The sequence below is a fragment of the Fringilla coelebs genome (genome assembly GCF_963513975.1).
Source record: "Fringilla coelebs genome assembly, chromosome: 28".
Lineage (NCBI taxonomy): Eukaryota > Metazoa > Chordata > Aves > Passeriformes > Fringillidae > Fringilla > Fringilla coelebs.
This window is the reverse complement of record NC_140054.1, coordinates 5,286,145-5,312,815: the sequence shown is the minus strand read 5'-3', so window position 1 is coordinate 5,312,815 and position 26,671 is coordinate 5,286,145. Positions and strand designations below refer to the sequence as shown.

The 26,671-nt window shown below is 51.2% G+C and overlaps 3 protein-coding genes across 4 annotated transcripts; 1 reads left to right on the top strand and 2 right to left on the bottom strand.

The window, feature by feature from the left end:
* Positions 1–96: 96 nt before the first annotated feature.
* ZBTB8A (zinc finger and BTB domain containing 8A) lies at positions 97–5,985 on the bottom strand. 2 transcript variants are annotated; one of them, XM_084222816.1, is made up of 4 exons: positions 5,845–5,985; positions 3,834–4,813; positions 3,120–3,289; positions 97–1,665 (listed from the first exon to the last, which is right to left on the bottom strand). In XM_084222816.1, exons 2-4 carry the CDS (start codon positions 4,783–4,785, stop codon positions 1,330–1,332), a joined length of 1,458 nt encoding a protein of 485 aa, XP_084078942.1. In that variant the 5' UTR covers positions 4,786–4,813; positions 5,845–5,985; the 3' UTR covers positions 97–1,329. The 2 variants fall into 2 exon arrangements, with proteins under 2 accessions (XP_084078942.1, XP_084078943.1); XM_084222817.1 differs by having other exon boundaries at positions 5,869–5,984.
* Positions 5,986–11,989: 6,004 nt separating this feature from the next.
* ZBTB8B (zinc finger and BTB domain containing 8B) lies at positions 11,990–19,610 on the bottom strand (the record flags this gene model as incomplete). The annotated part of the gene is made up of 4 exons (XM_084222481.1): positions 19,554–19,610; positions 17,313–18,170; positions 14,836–15,014; positions 11,990–12,283 (listed from the first exon to the last, which is right to left on the bottom strand). The coding sequence occupies exons 2-4, from the start codon at positions 18,166–18,168 to the stop codon at positions 11,990–11,992; spliced, it is 1,329 nt and encodes a 442-aa protein (XP_084078607.1). The 5' UTR covers positions 18,169–18,170; positions 19,554–19,610.
* A 75-nt stretch (positions 19,611–19,685) lies between these two features.
* Positions 19,686–26,410, top strand: BSDC1 (BSD domain containing 1). Its single transcript, XM_084222607.1, has 11 exons — positions 19,686–19,723; positions 20,306–20,366; positions 20,884–21,000; positions 21,534–21,701; positions 21,783–21,837; positions 22,094–22,209; positions 22,406–22,474; positions 22,607–22,688; positions 23,060–23,581; positions 24,067–24,170; positions 24,795–26,410. The coding sequence occupies exons 1-11, from the start codon at positions 19,713–19,715 to the stop codon at positions 24,825–24,827; spliced, it is 1,338 nt and encodes a 445-aa protein (XP_084078733.1). The 5' UTR covers positions 19,686–19,712; the 3' UTR covers positions 24,828–26,410.
* The last annotated feature ends 261 nt before the right edge of the window (positions 26,411–26,671 follow it).

Sequence of the window (26,671 nt, the reverse complement as noted above, 5' to 3'; positions counted from 1 at the left end):
TAGTGACTTTTTAGCTGTCCCTGGGAAGGGTTATATAGTATATATACATATACATATATATTTCTATATATATGTATGTGGGATTGCTGTGTAAGAAACCCCGGGGTTCAGCCAAACATGCTTACAAAGCTGTAAAAAAGAAAAAAAAATAGATATAATTTTCTAAGTCTACAGCCATTGAGTTCCATGATCCCAAGAACTGGAATAACACTCGGGTGTGTCCAAGGAATGCAGAGCAGCAGGACCCCAGGAGCATCTCCTGCTCCTCTCCTGTTGACAGTGCTGGGTAAGAAAAACTCACCAAGCAGCAAAACCAAGCTTATTTTGTTAGAAAAGTAAAATTTCTTCATCATTATTCATCTCTGTAGCCTAATTGTGGGTGAAATGACACAAATATGGTGTCTAAAACTTCCAGTACATCTTGGTTTTACTGGTACAAACTGGAAAAGGTGCACAGAATTCAATATCCTGAGCTGGAGGGGACCCACAAGGATCATCCAAATCCAAGTCCTGGCCCTGCACCCCAACAATCCCACCATGTCTGGGCACTTTTGAGAGGTTTCCAAACATAAAAAAAGAGTATTTTAATAGTGGTGATTAGAACAGCCCAGTCTGAGATCCTAATTTTGAGACTAAAACATCTACTGCCATCAATTAATGATCCAAATTTTTAATCAGTTTGTCTCTGATGTGTTAAGCATTTATGTGCTTTTCTTTGAAAGAAATAAGTCTTGAACATATGATCTACTAAAGATTCATCTCATCCTAATAAATTTTACAGAAATCCTTTTCCAGACAAAAGTGCCAAAACATTTTAAATGTTCTTTCTTAATTAGCTGCTGTTTTCCTTATCATGATATGAAGATTTAATGAAATTTCATGGAAGATTCTCTTCACTGCTGAACACTCAAGAGAGGTTGTCTGGTGTGGAGGGTTTTATACTTTGTTTAAAGCCCAGTGATATAAACCCCACCTCTCTACAAGTGTAAAAAACGGACAATTGGACAATTTACAATAACCTGTGATTTTTAAAAAGTATTTAGACCTCCTTGCAAGAGGCTTTGAGACGTGCCCCATTGCCTGCTATAAAAATTATCCACGTGACACTGCAGTTTCCTTGTTTATCCATAATTTCAGGATGGATTCTTTTGAACCAAACAACACATGGGGGTTCTGCTAACAAACCAGCACGGCCTCAATGACGTGTCCATAAATACATGCAAGTCTGGACCTGTTCAACCACGTGTCTCTGTAGGATCAGCTGGCAGAGGGCATTTGCTCACAGTACATCCTCCCTCTTCCACGAAATTCCCAATCCTTCTCTTCCAACTACCTAATATTTGGTTTCACTTCCTTCTCCTCCGCTTCATCCTCGCTGTCATCCACCTGCTGGATGACCAAATCGCTCGAGCCGTCCTCCACGATCTCCACGTCAGACCTGTTGTCCTCCCCCCCGTAGTGCCACCTGGAATCCTTGTCCCCGTCCTGGGGGAACTCCAGGGGCGCCTCAGCCTCCAAGTCAATGCGGATGCTGTCGATGCCAGCCTCGGCCAGGCACTCGTTGCACAGTCTGTAGCGCCGCGTGCCCTCCTGCACCACCTGGCCCGTCAGCTCCGTCACGTGCCGCTTGCACTTCCTGCAGATGGGCTTGCACGCCTGGTGGATCTGGGGAAGGCAGAAGGGATGGAGTTAAGCATCCCCAAATGGGGGTTTTGGGAGGTGGTTGTTGTAGGAAAGGCATGTTGTGATGTTTTGAGAGCTAGCAAATGACCAGGATGAGGGGAGAGATGAGAAAGTTGACTCTATGTTCAGAAGGCTTGGTTTATTATTTTATGATATATATATTATTAAAGAAAAGAAGGAAGGATTTCATCAGAAGGCTAGCTGAGAATAGAAAAGGAATGAAGAACAAAGGTTCAGACTGACCAAAACAGTCTGAGACGGCTGGACTGGGATTGGCCATTAATTAGAAACAACCACATGAGACCAATCCCAGATCCACCTGTTGCATTCCACAGCAGCAAACAATCATTGTTCACATTTTGTTCCTGAGGCCTCTCAGCTTCTCAGGAGGAAAAATCCTAAGGAAAGGATTTTTCATAAAATATCATGGCTACAATCAAAGGCTTCCTGAAGAAAAGGAAAGCCCCGTATCTCTCTCGAGGAAAACACCAAGGCTACGCCCATGACGTGATGGAAGAGAGAAAGTTCAAAGATATGACGTGGCTCCTTGTTCACCTACTGAGAACTTTGCTTCTTTCTTATGACCAATGAGCAGTGAATGTGTCTGTTAAGTAAATGTAAATATATTGAAAAACTCTAAAGGCAACATGTGGCTGAAATGAATCTCTCTTATGCACCCTTCTGATGGAGTCGTGGTGCTTTGCGCCGTGTCACGCTCCACAGTGACAGACTGCCACCATCACATTTCCTGAAAAATCCCTTTGACAGGATTTCATCTCCTGGGAAGCTGAGAAAACCTCAGAGAAAAATGAAAACAATAATTATCTGATTTGCTTCTCCTGTGTTTTGCTGCTTTGGAAAGTGGTTTGGACATTGTTTACCAACTGGTCATTGTTTGATTGGTTTCATGTGAATTGTTTTTGACTTAATGACCAATCCCTCTCCAGCTGTGTCACACTCTGAGTTTTTCATTATTATTTTGTTAAGCCTTCTGTCTGTATCCTTTCTCTATTCTTTAATATAGTTTAATATAGTATTCTTTAATATAATATAGTAACATAAAATAATAAATTAGCCTTCGAAGATGAATCTGGAGTCAGATTCATCATTTCCTCCCAACTCAGAAAATACCACACACAGCATTGCCTCAATTTGAGAGACATCAAACACTGAACTGCACCAACCCAGGCACAGTAATTGCCCACTGGAGCTCTCACAGGCTGCAGAGAGCAGAACCTCTGCAAGCCATCAATTAGCCAACAAATTCCTCCCCTTTCCTGCAAATTATCCTTCAATTCGACTGCAACCAAACCAAATTAATTTTCTATTCTCCTCTTCTTTACAGGAGTCATTAGATCAACCAGATACACTCACACTGTGTTTAATTAGCCAGATTTACATGTTAAATAAATCATGCAGTTGCTAAAAATACTCACAGTTCGAAAATGGCTGCTGAGGTGATCCAGCCTGCTGAATCTCTTCCCACACGCCTCGCAGGGGTACGGCCGCTCTCCCGTGTGACAGCGAAGGTGACGCTTCAGGTCAGCTTTTCTCTTCACCACGTGGCTGCAGAATGGACACTTGAACCTCATCCTGGCCAGGTCATCTGTCAGGAAATAATGGGATGAAAAAAAAAAATCAATATCGTCACGTAATGCTCTAGGAAAAGGTGTTTTATGAGAAGAATAGCACATCACTTTTATTAAAATAATATTCATGGGTTGTTTGGAGCATAAAGGTTTTGTGTTTGCCTGTAGATTACACAGGAGTGCAACAAAGGAGGAGTGGACCATTGGCTGCATTAACACAGACCTGGTAAAGCCAGCCTGGACAGGGCTTGGAGCAACCCTTGGTAGTGGGAAGTGTCCCTGCCCATGGCAGGGAGTGCAGGAAAATGAGCTTTCAAGTCCTTTCCAACACAAACCATTCTGTGATTTCATGAAAATGAGCCTAAAAATATCCCACTTTATATTTATTCTTAAATTTAGTATCCCAGCTACTTCAAGAACTCAAGATAATCAGTTAAACTTTCCAAACATGCATTTCTGGACAATACATCTGTCTTTTTGGCAGTTGTGCTTTACTGTTGAGCAAGAGCTATTTTCTCAGAGCCAGAAGAGAGGATTCACAGGTGTCTCAACCCCACTCACCTTCAGCCCAGTTGCCCATGACTCCCAGGATGGAGGGCATGCTCCCGTACTGCTCCTCAGCTTTGGAGGACTTGGATTTACTGGAGGAGCGGGGCGACTCGTGCTCCTGCTGGGACACAGCCAAGCCCCTGGGCATCACCTCAGCCCCCTGGCTGAACTGGTAGCCCACGTGAGGGCTCTGCTCCACCTCGGTGTCGATGTGAACTTGCTCCTCGGGCGGCGCGGCGTGGCCGGCGGGCTCGGCAGCCCTGTCCTCCAGCTTGCTTGATTTATAGTGGGGGATGTCCGAGGGCTGCTGCAGCCCCAGGTGCCGGGACTTCTTGATGGAATCCTGCCTCTGCTCGTGTTTGGACAGCTGCTGCTGCTGCTGCTGGGCATTTCTTTGAGAGCTGGGGTAATAGCTGAAATTGCTCCAAGCGTTGCCGCCCATCATACAAGTCCCAGGGTCTGGGCTGGAGTGGGAATGCGGGGGGCTGCTCTCCGCCCTCCACCCTCCGCTGTACACACAGGATCGCTCCACGCCGTTGGAACTCACATCTTTGTCTGACAGGCTGAAGTAGCGATCCTTCTCCTTCTCGCTGATGTCCAGCGACGACTTGATGAAGGTTTTACACACGCTGATCACATCGGTCATCTGCAGGTAGCTGGCGGCTGACATGACCTCGATCACATTCTGACCAGTGAGGGACAGTTTGCCTGAATACACAAAATCTAGGATCACTGTGAAGGTGTCAGGAGAAAAGGCCTGGAAAGTGGCTGTCGTGGACTGACTCGTCTCCTTCGAGCTCTGTGAAAGGAGCATTTTGAAGTAGCCACTGCTGGCAAACAGCACATTGCGATGGGCTTTGAAGACCTTGCCCTCCACCAGGATGTTGCAGTCACAGAACAAGTCCTGCCTGCGCTGCTCATTTAGTTGCTGCAAGAGGTGAAACTGGTGAGAAGAAATCTCCATCCCAGAAAAGGTGAAATGAAACGTTGCTCTAAAAAAATGAAGAAAATTATTACACTCTTGGCTTCGATGCTGTGTAACTCAGTCAAACATGTCCGACTTAATTTTACAGCTATATTTCCAAATAATAGCATTTCTTTAAATCTACAAATATATTTAAACCACGATTTAAACCATGGATTCATTTTCCAACAGGACAAGAGAGATGACAAAGCCAAGACCGCGTTATTTGGCACCGACGGGTGTGCTCCAGCCGGGAGCATCCCCGTGCCCAGGATGCGGGGCTGGACCCGTGCCGCCCGCTGGAGCTGCGCAGCCTTCAGGCAGCTCCGGGAGGACGAGGAGCCAAGAGCAGCTGCGGCTGCGACCGCGGCCGTGCCTCGAACCGGCGGTTCCGCCTCGCCCCGCTCCCGCCGCCCGGGGAGCTCCGGCAGCGAGGCTCGGCGGCAGCGCCCCGGCCCCCCCGGCATTGGCCGCGGCCGCCGTCACTCACCCGCCCGGCCGGTCCCCGGCAGCCCGGGACGCCCGACGGCGCCGGAGCCGCTCCGCCAGCGCGGAGGCGCCTCTCGGTCCCGCTCCCGCCGCGGGGACCGCAGCGCCCGCCTGTCCCGGCCGGCCGCGCGCTGCCCTTCGCCCGCACGGACCGCCCCGGGCCGGGCGCGCCGCCCGCAGCCGCCCGCGGGAACGGAGCCGCGCCTCCGCCAGGGCCCCCCGTGTCCCCGCCCGGTGCCCGGTGCCCGGCGCCCGGTGCCGCTCCCGCCCCGCCGCCCGCAGCCCCCTCCGCCGGCAGCGCCCCCGCTCCCGCCGCCCGCCCCGCGCAGCCCCTTTGTGTCCGCGCCCGGGGCTGCAAATGGCGCCCGCCGGGGACGCGGCAGCGCCGGCACCGAGCGGCTCCGGGCGGCGCCGAGCGGCTCCGGGCGGCACCGAGCGGCTCCGGGAGGCACCGAGCGGCCCGAGGCGCCCGCCGCCGCTGCGGAGCCCCGCGCCCTCCTCGCCGGCCCTCGCAACCGGGCTGGCTGCGGGGCCCGTTCCGCCCCAAACCCAGCGCCCTGCCCGGCCTACCGGCGTGCGGGAGCCGCCACTCACCGGCGGGGTGCTGCGGGCGGCTGCCGCCGAGCCGGGGGGAGCGGGCGGTGGCTGCGGGATCCCCGGCCCCGCCTCGGGGCTCGCCGTGCCTCCAGGCGACGCGCCGCCGCTCCCGCAGCCCCGAGCCCTGCGAGCCCGAACGGGAGAGAAACAAAAGGTATTTGCTGACGTGGGCGTTGGACAGAGACGCCCGAGGGCTGGGGACACAATTAAAGGGGCAACGCACCGATTGCAGCCGCAGCCCAGCGCCTGCTCGGCCCCGGCGCCCCGCGGCCGCCCGCAGCCGCTCCCCGCACCCACAGGCTGCCCGGGAGGGGATGCGATGATGCCCCAGATGCCTCCTTTTCACACCTTTATCTATAGCGGGGGCCTCGATGACCCAAATCCTTCTCCTTTCTCTTGCAGCATCCTCCAAAGGAGATGTGACATCTTCTTTTCTCTGTTGGTGTCTGTTATCTTCTGAAGAAAGCATGGCTGAAAGCGAAACCTGAACCTCTCACCTTCTCTCCCTCGAAGTTTAGTATCTTTCTCCTTCCTCTTCTTACCACCAGGGTCTTTTCTGTGATTTTGACGCCCCAGTTATTTTTCATAAATATTTATTTTCCCATGGAAACCATTCTTCCTTAACCAAGCCCTTTGTGGCATTTTTGGCCTTCCCTTCTCTAACTTCAGACATTCCACCTTGAAACAATTTATCTTTCTTTCCCAATGTAGCAAAATTGACTTTATCTAAAGATAACAATCCAAAGACTCTTTCCTTTGATCATTAAAATCATTCTCCCACTAATTCATACACATTTATTCATCTCCAATTTATATCCATTCATATTTTTTGTATATATATATATATATATTATTTTCCAGCTTAATTTCCCATTTTTCATAAATTTTCTTAGTTTTTTTTAGATTCTCCTTTCAAACCCAGGCCATGATCTTAAAATCTTCATGAGACCCATTCTAAATTAAGAGATTCTAAATTAAACATTCTTGAATGTGAAACAACTGGAATTCACCCCAGCTTCTCACAGCTCTTACCGCTGAGAAATAAAGACTGCAATCAACTAAACAGTCAGATTGTTTAATATATAAACCAGAACATTTATTTGTAGTATCAGGTTTTAATACCATTTGAATTCATTCCTTTAAAGTTTATTTTTGCCTGTCAAGCCAAGTCAGTAGCAGCTCTTTTTATTTAACATGGAATCACAGAATCCCAGGATGGTTTGGGCTGGGAAGGACCTTAAAGACCATGGGCAGGGACACCTTGTTGCTCAACATTCTACATATTTTTTTCCACATTTCTGCCCAAATTATTTCATCAGCTGAAAGCTTCCCTTGGAAAAGAATTATCTGGAGGTATTTGTTCTGTTTGACTTGCCTGGGTGGTGCTTTCACTCCTGTCAGTGGGGCTTTATATCAATGTCAACAGGAGCTCGAGGGTTCTCCTTCTGCCAGGAACAGGCAAGAGAATTTTAAAAATATGGGGAGAAATTTCAGTGTTATCTGGAGTAGCTTAATTAGAATTTTTAAAGATGCTCCAAGTGCTTTCCTCAGAGCACCTCCTGCTCACTGCTGCGCTGTGGATCCAGGAACAGGCACAGAACAAACTTTGCTTTTCTCATCCTCGGGGCTGATTTCATCCTGTTGTGCACAGTAATGCATCCCCAACGATCCCAGACCTCAGAGAGGTTTTTTTTCAGGTTGTGTTTCTAAAATTTAGGGCTAATTTCAGCTGTGAAAGTTCCACTTGAGATGCAGTTTGGAGAATTTATCCAGAGGGAATGTGCTTGGCAGCTGTGTGAAGGAGGTGAAGGAGCTGCTCCTCACAGCCAGAGTGCAAGGAGTCTGCTCTTCAGAGAATAATCACACTGAAAAAATTACATTTTTCTCACTCATAGAAAAATTAACATACATTTCTCCTTGGGTTTGGTAAGCAAATAGGATTTACAGTAATAATATATAATGGTATAGTGTAATATATTCTAATAGTTTAATTAATCAATTAAAAGATTTCAGTTCTCTTCAAAATAAATATTCCTGATGAATGACAGCTTTCAGTGATGGTGCATCTTCTAACTTTAATTATCCAAGGATATTTTTCACTCAAAATCCTACACTTGAACAACTTAAGGAACTGTTCAAAGCCTAGAAATGAATTAGGAATGAGATTACAATTGTCATGTGATCACTGCCAGCTTGGATTTGGGTTTTCTTCATTTGTAGCATCATTCCTGTCCTCAGCTTTCCCAAGGACCAAACCAGGAGAGTTGAACCACCCAGGGCTTGAGCTCCACCTCTGTGTTCAAGCACAAATCCCAATCTCTGAGTATAAATCCATAACCACCCTCATCCCCCCTGAGTTCTTCAGTGTCTCACATCTTTCATGGAAAGAAAAAAGGAAAAATTGTCTACTTGCAGTGAGATTTTTTTGTCAAATATTCAATATAATTTAAAAATTTCTGGAAAGGATATTTGGGATGTTGTCCTCCCCATATGCATACCCTCCTAGCTGGGATCAGTGTCTGCTTCCCAGCAAGAAAAATGAGAAGTTTAAAAAGTTGAATTAATATAAAACTACAAAGACTGTTAAAAAAAAGCAAGCCAGTGTTAATAAAATATTTTTTAAAAATCTCACTTGGCTGGGGTTTTAGTGAACAGAATCCTTTCAGTCCTTTCCTTCCAAAAACCTGATTTTTCTTGCAAACTATCTGTCCCCAAAAATTGATATGTTGATTTTTAAACCAAATTAATGAAATGGAAATATTAATTCTTTCATTTTAATGCCAGAAATTGAAACGTGAGCCTCAATCTAGACACTCTCAGGTTTACTCAGTCAACATCTGAAGGGTAAAAAAAATCAAAGCAACCCTCTCAGAGAGTTTTATTTTCTAGACAATCAAAAAACTCCAGAATGCTCCAAGATCCACAAATATAGTTCAGTCACTTGCACAAATAAGGGTCAGTTTATAAGAATTTGTCATCGTTACTGGACTAAAGGACTTCAGTTATGAAACTGTCTTACAAAACATCAGGAAATTCAACGACCACATTTGGAAGATTTACAAGGGCTTTGCACCAAGAGGTTAAATGCACTACAAACACCAGTGCAGCATGTATTCCTTCAGTGAAATACAGTGCATTTCTGTGCAAAAAATACATTAAAATGTGTATTTCTAAACAAAGTCAAGTACAACGAGCTAAGTTTTAAGATATGTCATCTTCACGGCCTTTAAAAACCTTTGAGAAAGAGATTCTATTAGAAATAACTCCCCTAAAAACATGATTTTTGATTCTTCATCAAGAACCACAGCAAGGTTTTTTTTTTTTTAACAGCCAACATCATTTTCTCAAAGCTTGTAGAGGCTGGATCTACAAATGGAAGATTTCAGAGAAAAAACATCCAGAAAAGGCAGCGGAAAGCACAAGCAAACGGATTCACATGAACACCCCGGTCACAAGCATGTGGATAAATCAACTCCATCCTCTTCTACATCCAAAGGCTGAAAAGACTCCACGGAAAACAAAACAAAGCAGCACAAAATGACAACTGAAGAGGAACCACCGAGTTTGGTGGAAGTTTCCCTGTGGAAAATCCTCCCCCCGACAGCTCCATTCTCTAGGCACAAACACACAAGGACAATCTCTAAGACCAAAGACAGCAGGGTGAAGGAAAAGGTCTCTGCAGCCATTCCTGCAGCTTCCAAAGGGTTCATTTTCCCTGCTCCAAGTGTCTCCACAGGCTCAGTCAGCAGAGTTCAGCCACACCAGGATCTTCCCCACCTTTGCCAGAAGCAGCTCAGCTGATACTCCAGGTCTGGTGGCTTCTGCCAATATTTACAATGAGGTGGAATCTTCATGACCAGAGGTGGTCACTAGATATTAATTGGATCCCTATTTACATTCCTGTCCCACTTCCATCGGCGAGTCTCCCAAAAAAAAATCAGATTTATCCATGGCTCTCAAGGCAGAAAGTCCCTCCTTTATCACCTTTATCACCCTGTGGTTTTGGGTGGACTCACCAAAAATCCAGCAGTCCAAAAGACAAGCCCTGCGAGGCTGGAAGGTGCTTTTCACATTCCAACAAGATTTACAAACTCCACATTTTGCTCAGGTTTTCATGAGCACCGAGGAGCCAAAACCACAGCAGGATTTTCAGAGGAGCTCCGCTCCAAAAGTGGCACCTCCTCGAGCTGTCCCTTCCATGTCCCTTAATTCAGATTGACTAAAGCAGGGGCTCTGGAGCAGGGAATTCTGTAAAGGTCTTGTCCTGTGCTCCAGCTCCTGCAAACTCAAATTTCCAGCTGCCCTGGAACAGGGATGACTGAAATTCACCCAAATGAAGGGACAGAAAACAAACCCAGCACACATCACGTGGTGACACTCATCAAGAACTCGGACCAGAGCGCTCCAGAAGAAGTCTCTTCACCTTCTGCTCTTTGCAGCAGCCACCAGTAAAGTGAATTCTTTAAAAAGAACTTTGATTCTTCTTTCCTCATCCTACCTGGTGTGGCAATGAACCCTTGGCTGCACTTGGGAGAGCAGGATCAGCTCTCACAAATAAATCTGACGTGACAGTGGGGCAGTTTCACTGCTGGGTGAAGCAGAGGGAGAAGCTGAATTGTTCTTTTTCAAGGTGTACAAGAAAAGCACGAGGTATGCAGAACAAACCCTGGGTAAATCAGAAGGCTCTTGGGTTTTTTAGGTTTGCCAAGTGGAAAATCTTTACACCAAAACCCTCAGGAAACAGCACCAAGTGGGAGGAAGTGCTCACTCTTTGTCAGCCAAATCTGCCTGCAGAATTCTGCTCCAGCCAAAAAGACTCATCAAAATTTGCCTTTTTGTGAAACACTTGGGAACAGCATAGTGAAGAAGCATTAACAGTCTTATTTCACAGTATATTTCAGTTTTGTCCCTCTGTCAGGGAACAGGAGGTCACCCCTAAGCAAACAGGCTTTCTAGTGCTGCTGGGTTTTCTTCTAAAACCAGCCTGAGTTTTGATAGCTCTTAAAAACTTGCTGCTGGAAAGGTGACAAAATCTCACCTCCTTTGGAAAGCTTTAGCTGCCCCAGCAAAGAAACAGGAGGTCCACAGTGGAGGTTTTTAAAGAAAATAAATATTGGATAAAATCACCAAACATAAATCATGAGAGGATCCCCGAATTTGAAAAGAAATAATGGAAAAGAGGAAGAAAATTATTCCAAAAGGGCATCCAGAGCTGTTTTATAGCATAGCTCAGATATTTCACTGCTCCTCAGCTACACCAGGCTGGGTCTGGTTGTTCAATCTGCCACAGTCAGAATTCCCAAGGAACCTGCCTGACAGCTTTTAACTCCTATTGTAAAAAGCTGAAAAGAATTTGGGGTTTCTCTTGGTCCTGGCCACTAAAACACCATTATTTGTGCTTAAAATTTAAGCCAAGACTACTGAATTCTGAATGACATTAAAGACGCAGCTCAACAATTACAGCCTGGGCTCTCAGGAGAGGAAGGTGCAGTAAAAATTCAGAAAGAAAAGCTTGATCTATAAATTCCTGCAATTAATTATGTGAAATAGATGGATTCTTCCTGTCTGTCCTTTCAGCAGCAGCATATTTTTGTGGGTTTTTTTTTGTTATCCTGGTTTTTCTGCCCTGGTTTCCAGGTCAAATCCAGTCTCAGCAAATGTTTATGGTTGATAATTTAGATAACACTGTCCTAAGACAGAAGGATCACAGATTAGCTTGGAAAAGTCCCAAGGTAAGAGATGTAAACCACATTTTATGTTATCTTCAGAGAAAAAGGTGGTGTGAGTTTCAAAACAGGGATTAAGGACTATTACTTATTTTTGAAAAAACCTGTCCCCAAAACAACCCAGAGGTGTTCCACCTGCAAGCCCCAAACCAGCAGGCAGAGAAACTGCTCAAGTCCAACCTCTGCGAGCCCCAGACTGAAGATTCCTCACAGATTTCTGGTGCACAGCACTGAAAACTTAAAAAGTATCAAAAAAATCCAGTTCTCCTCACCATTTAATTAAAACTCAGAATAATAAAAACCAGCACAGTGTCACTGATTGAGCAAATGTGCAGTTTTCTGTCACAGACACCACCAGGGAACCTCTCAGCGCTCCCCCTCTCCTCTCACTGCTACATCAAAGTCCGGTGGATTTCCTGCTTGTCATCGCCATCATCATCCTCAGCTGGGTCATTTTCCTCTCCAGACTCCACATAGATGGGCCAATCATTGTCAGCATCTCCTTTTTCCTGCCCTTCTGAGGCCGTTTCCACCAGGCTGAGGTTGATGGGCAGGGAGTCCTCGTGGGTGGTGGTGACACAGGTGCAGCTGTCGCAGAGCCCGAAGCGCCGCAGCCCCTGGGACAGGCTGTTGGTGAAGGTCCTCCTGCAGCCCTTGCAGATGATGGGCTTGTTGGAGCGATGCACCTGCAGGGAAAACAGCAAATTTTGGGGGAAAAAAGGTAATTTGATGCTTTGGAAAGACTTGCCACAACAGGGAAACAGCCACACTTCAGCTGAAGGGGAGTGGAATCCCCACTGTGATTCTGACACAAAAAATTTGGGTTACTCAAGTGTAGGAATCATGGAATGGTTTGGGCTGGAAGGCACTTAGAGCTTGTCCAGACCATGGACACCTTCCACATTCCCAAGCTCTGTCCAGCCTGGGACACTTCCAAGAAAGGGGAATCCACATCTTCACCACCCTCACAGTGCAGAATTCCTTCCCAAAATCATATCTAACAGAGTGGGAGAACAAAACACCTAAATCCTTATTTGTCCAGTCCAGGAGAAATATCAGACACTTGTAGGAGCAGAATCACCTGTCACAAATAAATCTGACATGGCAGTGGGACTGTTTCACTGCTGAGCACTAATTAATCATGATGCATATTTGTCATTTCACTGCAGTACTAATTGGATGTGTTTATATCAAGGTAAATAAGCTCTGTTTGCTGTGGTAGCTGAATAGGTTGTCAGTACTCACTTCTACTTTTGGTCCTAACAGCTAGAACATGAAGACAGCTTTAATCTGTTAAATCTAGAAGGGTGTTTAGCATAATATGCACTTATCTGACTGTGAGCAATAAGACAATAAATCTTTTGAACATGTAAACTCACAGGAATGTTTGAATATCTATAATCCCCATAAATATGCATTTAACTAATGTAATGAGAAAGTAGACAAGAAAATGATTTTAAGCTAACTTAAACTGCCTCTGGCAGTTTACCAAGCAGCCCAGTGCTGTGCTGATGCCTCAAGGAGCTGGAACAGAGGCTGGATGGGGTTAAGTGGAATAAAGAGGAGATTTATTGAAGCGCCTTCAAAGGCCACACCCTGGCAGTACCTCAGCCACAGTCCTGGCTCTGCCTGGATGCTCCAGGATGGAAGCAAAACAGAGAGCTTGGTCATGAGAGCTCACATTTTTATAAGTTCTGCTCCATTTGCATATTAGAGTTAATTATCCAATTATAGCCCGTGCAGTCCCATCCTTCTCCAGCCCACGGGCCTGAGATTTGGATAATTTGTCCTTGGTCCCCAGCTGGAGCAGGAATTGTTTTGTCTCCCTGCTCTGTGCAGAGAGCTCCCCATCTGTGCTATTCACATGCCCTCTGAACAGAGAGAGGCAGAGAAAAGAGACATCAAACCAATTCTTCTCTCACTCGCTGCTCCCGTGTTTGTGCACTCGTGGAATGTGCTGGAAGATTATTCACCTGGAGGAATTTGGTCACTGCATTGAGGATTGTTCTGTTTCCTTGGCCAATCCCTCACAGTCGTGTCCTGACTGTCAGCAGACAGCCACGAGTTCTTCAGTAGTAAGTATGATATAGAATAGTATAGAATAGTGTAGAATAGTACATAGTGTAGTGTAGTGTAGTGTAGTGTAGTATGGTATAGAATAGGATAGAATAATATATAGTGTAGTGTAGTGTAGTATGGTATAGAATAGTATATAGTATAGTGTAGTATGGTATAGAACAGTATATAGTATAGTGTAGTATGGTATAGAATAGTCTAGAATAGTATATATTATAGTATGGTATAGTAAAGAATAGTATATAGTGTAGTAGAATAGTATGGTATACTATATAGTGTAGTGTAGTATAGCATAGCATAGTATAGAATAGTAGAAAATAGTAATAGTATAGTAATAGAATGGTATGGTATGGTATAGTATAGTATAGAATAGTAGAAAATAGTATATCTGTGTAGTATAGTACAGAATAGTATAGTAAAGAATAGTGTAGTATAGTGTAGCATAGTATAGAATAGTATAGTATAAAATAGTAATAGTATAGTATGGTATAGAATAGTATAGTATAAAATAGTATAATCTAGTGTAGTATAGTATAGAATAGAATAGTATGGTATAGTATAGTTTAGTTTAGCACAGTATAGAATAGTATAGTAAAAAATAGTATTGTATAGTAATAGCATAGTATAGTATAAAATAGTATAGTATAATATGGTATGGTATGGTATAGTATAGAATAGTATAAAATAGTGTAGTATAATATAGAACAGTATAGTATAGAATATAATAGTATGGTATAAAATAGTATAGAATAGAATAGTATAGAGTATAGAATAGAATGGTATAGCCTATATTGTAGCATAGTATAGTATATATAGTCTACTATAGTCTATAGTCTAGTCTAGTCTAGTATAGTGTAGTATAGCCTATAGTATAGTAGAGCATAGTACAGCACAGTATAGTACCTCTCTCTAATATACCTGTAATGTCATTATATATGATCCAGTTTTGACGAGGCCAGCGTCCAGCACTCTGCAGCCTTGGAGTCAGACACCAACCACTGCCCAGATTTGGGGTGGCCTTGCAGTCCCCATAACCACCCCCTAACACAAACCCCAGGCCCACCCACTGGAGACCCTGAAAAGCTCAAACCAGCAGCAGGCTGAGCCCGTGACCCCCCGTACCCCCGAGGCCCGCCAGGTGAGCCGGGTGTGTGGCACTCACGCTGAGGGCGTGGCTGCGCAGGTGCTCCTGGCGCGTGAAGCGCTTCCCGCAGGTCTCGCAGGGGTACGGCCGCTCCCCGGTGTGCGAGCGGATGTGGCGCTTCAGGATCCCCTTCTGCTTGGCCGTGTAGGGGCAGAACGGGCACTTGTGCAGCTTGATGGGCACCACCAGCACGTCACCTTGGGGACAAGAACACACTGGTGAGCTCGGGCACTGCTGGGCTGCTGCTGGGGCTCCCTGTGCTGCTCGCTGCCAATCCGCCGCTCCCCTCGGCTCACCTGGGCTTCCTCGGCCGTGCCCTTGCAGAACTCATGCAGCTGCAGTGCCCTGGAAAATCAGCCTGGCTGTTGTTCAAGACAGCAAAACATTTATTTTATTTTAGGAAGCCTTTTAGTTAAGTACCGAAAATCTGCTTCTAGTGAAGTGGGGTCTCTGCTCCATCTCGGCCACTTCATTTTTATAAAAAATTATTAAACTATTAGCATCAGAAAGTAAAACCTTAAACACAAACTGCAGGTAGAAATAGCACATTTTGGCCATGTTCTTTCACATTTAGATGTGAAAATATGACTCTTAGCATTAAACAGCATCAGAAAGTAAAACCTTTCACACAAACTGCAGGCAGAAACAGCACATTTTGGCCATGTTAGGTATGAAAATATGACTCTGTTTCTACTCCCTTCCTGCTGGAAATAACGAGGTGAAGGACTCCAATATATTTCCTGACAATATTTTACTGTTCCAAAAACCAAACCACAAGCAATACACAATTTATGGAGTCAGGTGCAAGAACAGAATGAAATCTGAAGGTCCCATTTTACAGAAACGTGGGCATTGCCAAGTTTTTCAGCACCAGCAGAAAGGTGGAGATGTGATTCCAAAGGATTAATTTTCCCTGTTCCAGGCCCTGATTCAGGTGTGTCAAGCAGGTGAGGCTGCAGAGCACCCTTTGTATTAAGGTTTATCCAACCCACTATCAAAAAAGGTGTGTCTGGTATTAATCATGTGAGTGAGAGTCTTGGAGCTTCCCAAGGGATTGCAAATCCCTGCTGGGCATTTAGAGCTTCATTTAAACCCAGTTCTTACTCCTGTCTTTCTTCCAGTGCTCTCCAGGTGCCAGTTCTCCCTCCTTCTGCTGTGAAGGATGACTGGAACAGAGGTGGAAACTTGAAAAAAAGTGATATTTATCTCATCTCTTAAGCTGAGTGCACCATTCTTTTATCAGGAGTTTGTATTTCTCATTTCTGGTGCCTTGTGAAGAAGCTGAGGCAGCAGCACCACCGAAAGCTGAGAAACTCCCACTCTCCTCACTGCTACAAAGTCCTGTTTTAGCACAGAAACAGAAGGAATGTGAGGTTTGGTTTCTTTTCCCTCACTCCTACTCAAACCCCATCTCTCACTAACATTTCTGATACACTGTCAGGACTCCTGATGTTCCCTATCAAACTCTGGGAGCATTTCCCTTTTAATGACTCATCAACAGCCTGGAGATGTTGAGAGAGGAAAAGGAGAAATGAAATTTGTGTGTTGGATGTTCTTGCCTTGGCACACATCAAAAAGCACCAGCGTGAGTGGTGACAGCCCTGCTCTGAGAGTAAACCTGCAGTTGTGATTTTATCAGTGCCCTGCTTGAGAGGATTTGTCACTTTTATTGGCTTTAAAGTCACACAGGCAGCTTGAGCTGGAGAGGACAGGAAAATAAATTTGCTGGCTACAGTCAGTGCCAGCCCTGTGGCATTTGTCACATCCTCAGCACCTGTGGCACTCGCTGTCTGTCACAGCCACCTCCTGTCCTCACAAGGCTGTTTGGACAAGGCACTTATGAAAAACCAGATAAAATGCCCAAATGTTTACTGTCCACACCAGGAGAAATGCACATGGGCATGATTTTCTTCTTCTCCAGGTGCCTGAGAGTGCTGCCAGGAAATATTCCTGAGATATTCCAGCTGGTGCTGGGCTCGGGGCAGCTGGGAAGTGAAAAAAAGCCTCATTTTTATGCCATACCACAGAGTTGAAAGCTCTCAGTGCTCCTAAAGGACTTGCAGGAATCCCTCAGCGTTGGACAAAACTGATTCCTGCCCTCTGAAGTTGCAAACAGAGCAGCAGGGGCAGGAGCTGGGATGGGATGAGCTCCTCCTGCTGCACCAGGTCCGGCAGCAGATCCCTCCTGTGCTCAGCTCTACGACCATCAGGAGGGAAAAATCCTTTTTAAAAACATTCAACCAGGTCCCAGTGAGTTTGTTTATGAAGAAGAATCCCCCTGAGTGGAGCGTGGGGCGATCTGGGAGCTGCAGAGCTGTCAGCAATACTCACCTGCCACGGGCTGCACCAAACAAACGAGTACAGCTGCTTTCAAAGTGCACAACAAGAGTTTATTTCACCGTGCCAGAAATTCAGCAAAATATTCTCGGACAAGAACGACAAAAGGAGCCCAACAAAGCTGTTCCCTGGTGCCCTGCACCCCCGAGTCCTCTCACCTGTGTCCTCACCATACCAGTCGCTGTGAATGTCCACCATGGAGCTCACGGCCACTCCAGCATCCTCAGCCCTACCCTCAAATCCCCGGACAAAGTGATGCACCACGTCCTCCTTCCTCGGGGCCGAGCTGTTGCGCAGCAGAGCCTCCAGGAACTGCTTCATGTGCAAATTATTGCAGGCCAGCTCCAGGGGCTGCCCCTCTTCCATGGGCTCCAGCGCCGCGGCGGGCGCGGGGAACGGCGCCTCCGCCTCGTCGGGGTCGAACTCCACCTTGGGTTCCACCCTCCTGCAGCCATCGGGGGAGCTCCCTGCCTCCCTGGCCACCAGCTCCCCGCAGTCCCCGCAGGGAGGGTCCCGCTGGCATTCCAGAACCTTCTCCTGCAGGGAGGAGGCGGGGGTGGCAGAACCCTTGGAGGGGCCCTCCCTGGCCGAGCTGCCGCTGTCGGCCTGGTAGAGCACGGCCTCCCTCTCCATCTTCCTGCAGATGTCCAGCGAGGACCTGATGTAGCTCTTGCAGAAGTTGACCACGTCGGTCATCTGCAGGTAGCTGGCGGCCGACATCACCTCGATGACGTTGTCGCCGCACAGATCCAGCTTGCCCGAGTAGAGGAAATCCAGGATGACGGAGAAAGCCTCGGAGGTGACGATGTCGAGCGAGGCGGTGCTGTGGCGCCCGCTGTCCTGGATGTAGTGGATGAGCAGCGCTCGGAAGTAGCCGCTGTTGGCGAACAGGATGTTCTTGTGCGCCTTGAAGATCCGGCCCTCCACGATGATGCTGCAGTCGCAGAAGAAATCCCGCTTGCGCTGCTCGTTCAGCTCCCCCAGCAGCTTGGCGTAGTAGGACTGCACCTCCATGGCTGTGCGGGGACAGAGCGGGCGTCAGCGGCGGCAGCGGGACGGGGGACGGACAGCGGGATGGACAGCGGGATGGACAGCAGGACAGGGGACGGACAGCGGGATGGACAGCGGGATGGACAGCGGGATGGACAGCGGGATGGACAGCGGGACAGGGGACGGACAGCGGGATGGACAGCGGGATGGGGGACGGACAGCAGGACAGGGGATGGACAGCGGGACAGACAGTGGGACGGGGGACGGACAGCGGGACGGGAGACGGACAGCGGGATGGACAGTGGGACGGGGGACGGACAGCGGGACGGGGGGACGGACAGTGGGACGGGGGGACGGACAGCAGAACAGGGGGACAGACAGCGGGACAGACAGTGGGACAGTGGGACAGACAGTGGGACGGGGGACGGACAGTGGGACAGGGGGACAGACAGCGGGACGGGGGACGGACAGCGGGACAGACAGCGGGACAGGGGACAGACAGCGGGACAGACAGCGGGACAGGGGACAGACAGTGGGACAGGGGACAGACAGCGGGACAGGGGGACAGAGCGAGTGTCAGCGCCGGCACAGGGGACAGACAGTGGGACAGGGGAACAGACAGCGGGACAGACAGCGGGACAGGGGACAGACAGTGGGACAGGGGACAGACAGCGGGACAGGGGGACAGAGCGAGTGTCAGCACCGGGACAGGGGACAGACAGCAGGACAGGGGACAGCGGGATGGACAGCGGGACAGAGGGACAGACAGTGGGACAGGGGAACAGACAGCGGGACAGAGCGAGCATCAGCACCGGGACAGGGGACAGACAGCGGGACCGGGGGGGACACCGGGACAGGGGGGCTCTGGCACCGCGGGGACTCCGGGACCGGGGGTACACCGGCACTGCGGGGACACTGGCACCGCCACCCCTTCCCAGCGCTGCAGGGACACCGGAGACACCGCCAAGGATCGTCCTGCCCGGTCCCTGGGGCCCGTCCCGCCCGGTACCGAGCGTTCCACACCCCTTCCCGCCCGGTACCGGGAGTCCCGCATCCCAGCAAGGTCTGTCCTGCCCGGTAGCAGCATCCCCCAGAACGCCCCGGTACCGGGACACCCCACCGCGCCATCCCCATCCTGCTCGGTACCGCCATCCCTCCCTGCTCCAAGGACCGTCCCGCCCGGTACCCACCGAGTGTCCCGGAACACCAAGGACCGTCCTTCCCAGTACCGGCATCCCCTAGAGTGCCAAGGGCCACCCTGCCCGGTCCCGGGATCCCCCGCCGCGCCAAGGACCGTCCCGCCCGGTACCGGGAGCCCTCCCTGCTGTCAGCACCGCCCTGCCCGGTACCGGGGTGCCCCGGAACGCGTCCCCGCCCGCCCCGGGGAGCGCTCGGTGCCCACCGCTCACCTCCGCCCGGGCCCGCTCCCTCTCCCGGTCCCGCCCGGCCGCCGTACCCGGGCCGCGCCCCCGGGGCGGGGGCAGGAAGTGACGTCAGAGGGGCACGGCCCGGGGGCGGGGCCCGCGGGGTGAGGGGTCGGTAAATATTGGTGACGTCACACCGCCAAGATGGCGGAGGGGTGAGCGGGGCACGGCCGGGGGGCGGCGGGACCGGGAGGGGACGGGACGGGGACCCCGTGGGCACGGGGGGGCCACCAGAGGGGACCGGGCAGCGGAGCCGGGCCGGGGCTGCGGGGCGGGGCGGGGGAGCTGGGAACGGGGTCTGGGGATGGAACCGGGGGGTGGAATCGAGGGCTGGAACTTGGGGTGGGGGTCTGGGGATGGGATCCAGGATCAGGGTCTGGGGATGGGGTTGGGGTCTGGGGATGGAATCTGGGGTTGGGGTCTGGATATGGGGTTGGGGTCTGGGTGTGGGGTTGGGATCCAGGATCAGGGTCTGGGGATAGAATCTGGGGTTGGGGTCCAAATTTGGGTTGGGAGTCTGGATCTGGGGTTGGAATCTGGGTCTGGGGTTAGGGTCTGGATCTGGGTTTGGGATCTGGGGTTGGGGTCTGGATCTGGGCTCTGGGATCTATGTATAGGGTCAGGATCAGGGGTCTGGGATCAGAATATTGGATCTGGTTCTGGATCTGGGATCCTGGTTTGGGGTCGGGCTCTGTGTGTGTATGGCCGTGTGCTGAGGCCGTGCCTGTCCCGCGCAGGGAGGATGGCGGCTGGTGGCGGAGCTGGCTCCAGCAGAGCTACCAGGCCGTCAAGGAGAAGGTGGGAACCGATGGGAACCGCCGGGAACCGCCGGGAGCCGATGGGAACCGCCGGGAGCGGGAGGGCGGGGCCCGCGGGCCGCCCCGGGAGCTCCTCCGCAGCCCGGGGGGGTCTGCCCGGAGCGGGGTCGGGATGGGTTTGCTGGGGTCGTGCTGGGCTCTGTGGTGTGGAGATCGCCCCCCGAGCAGGGGGGTTGTGCTTCCAGCATGGCTTTGTGGTGTGTAACTTCCTGCTGTGACAGCAGTGCTTGGGTTAATTATACACAAAACTTAAAGCCAGGCTTCTCCCAGCCTGTGTTTTTTGCTGGTCTTGGCCTCAGAACCTCCTGGAATGTGTGTTGGGCAGAGCAGATGCTGTTGTTGTTCAGGTTATTCTGGTCTTAGGCAATTGCCCAGGTTGGGGTGAGGGCTCAGCTGGGCTGAACTCTCACACCTGAGTTTTTGTAAGGTGCTGGGAGCAATCCCAGCTTTGTTGGGGGAGCAAAAGCCTGGAGAGTCCATCTGCTGTCTCCTTGCAGTCCACAGAGGCTCTGGAGTTCATGAAGAGGGACCTGGCTGAGTTCACCCAGGTGGTGCAGCACGACACCGCCTGCACCATCGCCGCCACGGCCAGCGTGGTCAAGGACAAGCTGGCAGTGAGTAGGGGCTGGGGGAGCCTCAGCACCACCCTGTGCCACCCCTGCCATGGCAGGGACACCCTCCACCATCCCAGGCTGCTCCCAGCCCCGTCCAGCCCAGCCTGGGGTAATTCCAGGCATGGGACAGCCACAGCTTCTCTGGGAATTCCATCCCAGTGCCCTCTCAGGGAAGGATTCCTTCCCAATATCCCGTCCAACCCCACCTTCCTTCAGCTTAGAGCCATTCTGCCTTGTTCTTCACTCCCTCATGGAGCACAGGAAGGTCCCTGTGGGTCCCTCTCCCCCGTGCTGAGCAGGGGGACGCTGGCAGTGTCACTGCAGGGTGACACAGGCTCTCCACACGAGCTGTGAGCCTCAGCCCTGCACAGCTGCTGCTGGGACAGCCCCAAACCTGGCTGTGCTTCTCCCACAAAGCCTCAGCTCAGTTCCCCCTGAGGCAGGTGCCTCCCACCCAGCACCTTCCTGAAGGGACAGATCCTGCCCAGAGAGGCTGGGATGTCACTGACACTGTGCTGCCTCTTCCCTTGAAGAGGGCAGAAGGCTCAGGTGCCACTGAGAAGGTGAGGAAGGGCCTGTCTGACTTCCTGGGGGTCATCTCGGACACCTTCGCTCCCTCCCCGGACAAGACCATTGACTGTGACGTTATCACGCTGATGGCCACGCCCTCAGGTACCACGGAGCCCTACGACAGTGCCAAGGTCAGTGTGGCATCCTGAGCCCTGTCCCCTGGCCCTGCTGCTGTCCCTCCCCTCACAGCTGCCCCTCTGTGTCTCCTCCAGGCTCGTCTCTACAGCCTCCAGTCCGACCCAGCCACCTACTGCAACGAGCCCGATGGTATGGGGGGCTCAGGGGGTTTGGGGGCAGCTGGAATTCCCTGAAACCTTTGGCCAGCAGGGCTGAGCAGATCTGGCTCTTACCTCAAGGACCAGCTTGGGCTGAATTTAGTAGCCCAGTTTAAATTAGTGCCACATGGCCTTGAGCTGGCAGAGGAGTTCTGAGCCCTGCGTCTCCCTCCTCCTCTGCCCCAGCATCTCTCTGGTGAAACCTCCCCAAACTCGAGGATTGTTCTCCCTGTGCTTGTCCCAAACAGGCCCTGCTGAGCTGCTCGAGGCCTGGCTGGCTCAGTTCAGCCTGGAGGAGAAGAAAGGGGAGATTGCAGAGCTGCTGGCCACCAGCCCTTCCATCAGGGCACTCTACACCAAAATGGTGAGCCCTGCCTGGGCAGCTCCTGATGTGGGGAGTGCTGCAGGAAAGCCCTGAGCTGTGTCATTCCATTCCTGCAGCTGGAATGGAAACTATGGAAAAATGGTTGCAATAAAATGGGAGCTGCAAGCTTTGGGAAGAGAGAGGGGCACAGCTCTGCCTCTGAGGGGCTCATCCCTTTCCCTGATCCCTTCCCCAGGTCCCTGTGGCCGTTTCCCACTTGGAGTTCTGGCAGCGCTACTTCTACAAACTGCATCGCCTGGAGCAGGTGGGTCAGCCTGGGGGCATCCCTGGGGGCTTTTCCTGGGCAAACTGGGATCTGGGCTGGCCCTTGGGGTCAGCTGCAATGCCTGGGGGAGGAGAGGGACTGTGAGCAGCTGCTGGTGTTGGATTCCTGCAGGATGAAGCCCGGAGGGAGGCTCTGAAGCAGCGGGCGGAGCAGAGCATGCACCAAGAGGAGCCAGGCTGGGAGGAGGATGAAGGTGGGACAGGGTTTGGGGCTTTCATGGGGTGCTGGCTCCTCCTCTCTCCCACAAACCACTGCTCTGGAGCTGTGTCAGGCTGGTTGAGGTTGGATGGCAGGAAATGTTCTCCCCCCTGAGGGTGCTGGCACTGCCCAGGCTCCCCAGGGAATGGGCACGGCCCCAAAGCTGGCAGAGCTCCAGGACAAGGCTCTCAGGGATGCCCAGGGTGGGATTGTTGGGGTGTTGTGCAGGGCCAGGGGTTGGGCTGGGTGATCCCTCTGGGTCCCTCCCAGCTCAGGACACTCTGTGATTCTGTGAAATCCAGCTCCCAGCCCAGCTGCTGCTGCCCTTGCTGAAACATCTCTCGCTTCTCTTCTGCCTCCCTACAGAGGAGTTCTTGGGGATGTCCCCCCTGCCTTGTGCAAACATCACATTTCCAGGAGCAGCACAGAAAGAACCCACCTCAGAGGGAAACCACCCTGCTGCTCCCAAGGTTCCCTCTGGGGAGAGCTGGGCTGTGCTGCCCCCAGAGCTGCTGCCAGCGGAGCAGAGCCCCTCGGAGAGCAGCGAGAGCGTGTCCCTTGTGACTCAGATTGCAAACCCTGCCCCTGTGCCTGCCACCCAGCTACAGACTGCAGCTCCAGCCGTGGACCTCTCCCAGAGGCTGGTGGAGGCCACCTTGGAAGAGCAGAGCTCCCTGCCCAAGCCCCCAGAAGCTGCTCAGCCTTCTGCACCTGCCCAGCAATCAGCAGCATCCTCGGAGCTGGCAGCTGGAACAGAGCTCAGAGAGCTGCAGAGCAAAGGCCAGGCCAGGACAGAGACTCTGAGAGAGGAAGGGCCCACAGATCTGAGAGTCTTCGAGCTCAACTCGGACAGTGGCAAATCCACCCCCTCCAACAACGGCAAGAAAGGTTTGTGTGGGGCTGGCAGCCCTCTGGGAGGGGCAGCTCCTGGGAAGGGATTTGTGGTGCTGAGGGAGAGGAAAGGCACAGAATCAAAGATCTGCTGGCTGAGCAGAACAGGTCCCTGGATGCCAGGAAAGGCTGTGCTCTGGGGAGGGGATGTGGTGGTGCCTGTCATCCCTAGGAGTGTCCCTGCTGGGACAATGACAGTCCCCATGTCTAAGTCCTTCCTGTCATTCCTTGTCTGCTGCATTTTCTGTGTGGCTGGAACCTGACACATCCCAGTTCTCCCAGGCCAGAGGAGAAAATCTTTCAGCATCCACCTCTCCCACTGGTTCTGCACAACCCTGGCTGTGAGGGGAGCAGGCTCAGCCCATCCCATCTCTGTTGCTGGGAATGTGGAGCCTTTCCCTCCTCAGGCAGCTCTGAGCCCTGGGAACTCCAGGCCTTTGGGGCCAGCTCTGGTGGCTCAGTGGGGACATTTGTGCTTCCAGGCTCCAGCACGGATATCAGCGAGGACTGGGAGAAGGACTTTGATCTGGACATGACAGAGGAGGAGGTGCAGCTGGCACTGTCCAAGGTGGAAATGTCTGGGGAGGTGAGTCAGGGCAGGCAAAACTGCCCCCCTACAGCATCACCAACCCCTCAGGGTGTGGTGTTTGTGAGGGTCCCCAGGACGAGGTGAGGGATGAGGATCCGGCTGATTTATTATATAAAGAATGCTATACTGAAACTATACTAAAGAAAAGGAAAGGAGACATCAGAAAGTTTAACAAGAATGAATAATAAAAACCTGTGACTGGCTCAGAGTCTGACACAGCTGATGGTGATTGGTCATTAATTAAAAACAATTCACACTGAACCAATCAAACATTCACCTGTTGGTAAACAATGTCCAAAGCCACATTCCAAAGCAGCAAACACAGCAGCAGCAGTCAGATAATTATTGTTTCCATTCCTCTCTGAGGCTTCTCAGCTTCCCAGGAGAAAATCCTGGGCAGAGAGGATTTTTCAGAAAATATCATGGTGACACTCAGGGGGCTGCTGGGATGAGTGTGCAGCTTTCCCAAGGGGAACAGAGCAGGCAAATCCCTGTTGGGAAGGTGTGGGAGTGTGAGGATACCTCAGGTGCCCTGGGCGGGAGAAGCTGTTGAGTTACAGAAACAAAACAGTTGAAACCAGCTCAGAAACAATTCAGAAATGGATTTCCTCTTGTTTGCAGCTGGAAGATGAAGAGTGGGAAGACTGGGAATAAAGCAGCTGCTTGCAGTGCGTGTCACAGGCTCATTTCCACCATCCAATGTGAATCCAATCTTGGACCGGCTGTTCCTTTGTGTGTGACTGTGCTGGGGTTGCACCTCCAGCCTGGAGGAGTTCCCATTCCTGCAAAAACCTGGGGGCAACTCAAGTGAGCCCTTCAGATCCAGGAGGAGGAAGCAGGAGGTCACTGGCACACAGGAGCCTGACTTGCTCTGCAGGTCCTGGAAGACTGGCCAAGCCAAAACTGACCCTGTTGGGAAGAGGCAGAGCCAGGGGTCCCTGGGGCCAGCTGGGCTCTCAGAGCCCTGCCAGGTGTGCTGGCTCCTTCCCTGCTTGTGTGTGCACGTGTAACCCTCAGCTGAGAGGCTCCTGGACGTGGCTGTGCCTGCTCTGCTCACTGCTCTGCCATTCCCACCCGGGGGGAGCCTGAGGACTGGAGGTGCTGCACAAAAAGGCACTTGGCTCGTGGCTTTGACCCTGCAAGGAGCCAAACCCCCTGCCAAACCCTGAGCTTCTGCCTGGCTGTTTGTCTTGGAAGCTTTTTCTCATGGAAACTCCGGTTTCCAGCAGTTCCTCCAAGAGCCAAGGCCTGCTGCTCCCCCCTTTGCAGCTGCCCCACCTCCCTGCACTGGGTTTTGTGTCTTTCTAGTTAAATTCTCCAAGCAGAATCCTCGTGGCTTGCTCTTACTCGAGCCCTGCTGGGCTGGCAGTGCTTTGGGTCAGCTGGGAGCAGAACCTCTGTGTTGGTGGCCAGTTCAGTCCTTGCAAAGGTCCAACCTGGCCCAAAGACCACTTCAACCTCAGCCTGGGCAGAGAGAGGCTCCCAAACTGGGGGGTCCCTGCTGGCTGAGGCTGTGTCCCCCCACCTGAGCCCTGTGCCAGGCCCTGCAGCCACCACCAGCTTTGCTGTGCTCATTGGGTTCCTTCACTTCAGCCCCTGTCGCTGTTTGCTTCCCTTCTTTCAGCCCCCCAGCCCCTTTTTGGGGCAGTGTCCCTGTCACAACACGAGATGTTGCTCATGCACAGTTATCCCACGGGGACAGTGCTCTCCCTGGCCTTTGGGGTGCTGGGGTGACACTTTCTGCCTTTGTCCTGCCCCTTCCAGGCCTGGGGGTTTCCTGCTGGGTTTGGACAGCACTAAACGAGGTGCACTGGGAAGAATTGGGGTTTTGGGGCTGGGTTTTCCTGCTTTAGGGTGGCTCCTGGTGGGAGCATCCCTGTCCTGCCAAAGCCCCGGGTCCAGCAGAGCCTCACCTTGTCCTGGCTGGGGTCGTGGTGGGCAGGGGACACAGGGGACACCAGTGGGGACCTGGGGCTGGGGTGAGCCCCAGCTGCTCCCACAGCAGAGCCCGAGGGTGCAGCATCCATGTCACTTTCTTTCCTTCTTTAGTGGAATTAACCGTTGGGTTGGTTGTGCAATATTCTCTGTTCTTGAACTATTCCGCATCTCCCTGAGCCTTTTCTAGCTGGGGTGACAAACCAGGAACAATTCTAACAGCTGGTAGTTTTGTAACAATGACTTTCTCCAAACCTTTTACAGACTTGCAGTTAACAGCAATTAAAGGAGTTCTCAGAGTCTCTGCCGTGTTCTCATTTCCTCTGGGGTGGGGATGACACAATTTTCTTTTCTTCCCACCTCCCTCAGGAGAGGGAAAGGAACCCCCACTGCCCCAGGCTCCTCAAGCTCTGTCCCCCACTTTTTCAGGGCCCTGAGTGACCCCATAAAACCACCCAGTGTGCCCCAGAGCTCGTCTCTGCCTGGGACAGCACCCACGAGCCTGGGTGGGTGACAAACACCCCCCCAGTGGGGACATTGCGGGGTTCAGGGGCTGCTGGCAC

Coding starts and splice junctions, on each gene's coding strand:
- BSDC1 (XM_084222607.1), top strand. Junction 22,210..22,405: donor GGGCACTCTACACCAAAATG/GTGAGCCCTGCC, acceptor TCCCTTCCCCAG/GTCCCTGTGGCCGTTTCCCA. Junction 22,689..23,059: donor AGGCTGGGAGGAGGATGAAG/GTGGGACAGGGT, acceptor GCCTCCCTACAG/AGGAGTTCTTGGGGATGTCC.
- ZBTB8A (XM_084222816.1), bottom strand. CDS start 4,785: ATGGAGATTTCTTCTCACCAGTTTCACCTCTTGCAGCAACTAAATGAG. Junction 3,290..3,833: donor CATGGGCAACTGGGCTGAAG/GTGAGTGGGGTT, acceptor ATTTCCTGACAG/ATGACCTGGCCAGGATGAGG. Junction 1,666..3,119: donor TCAGCAGCCATTTTCGAACT/GTGAGTATTTTT, acceptor TGCCTTCCCCAG/ATCCACCAGGCGTGCAAGCC.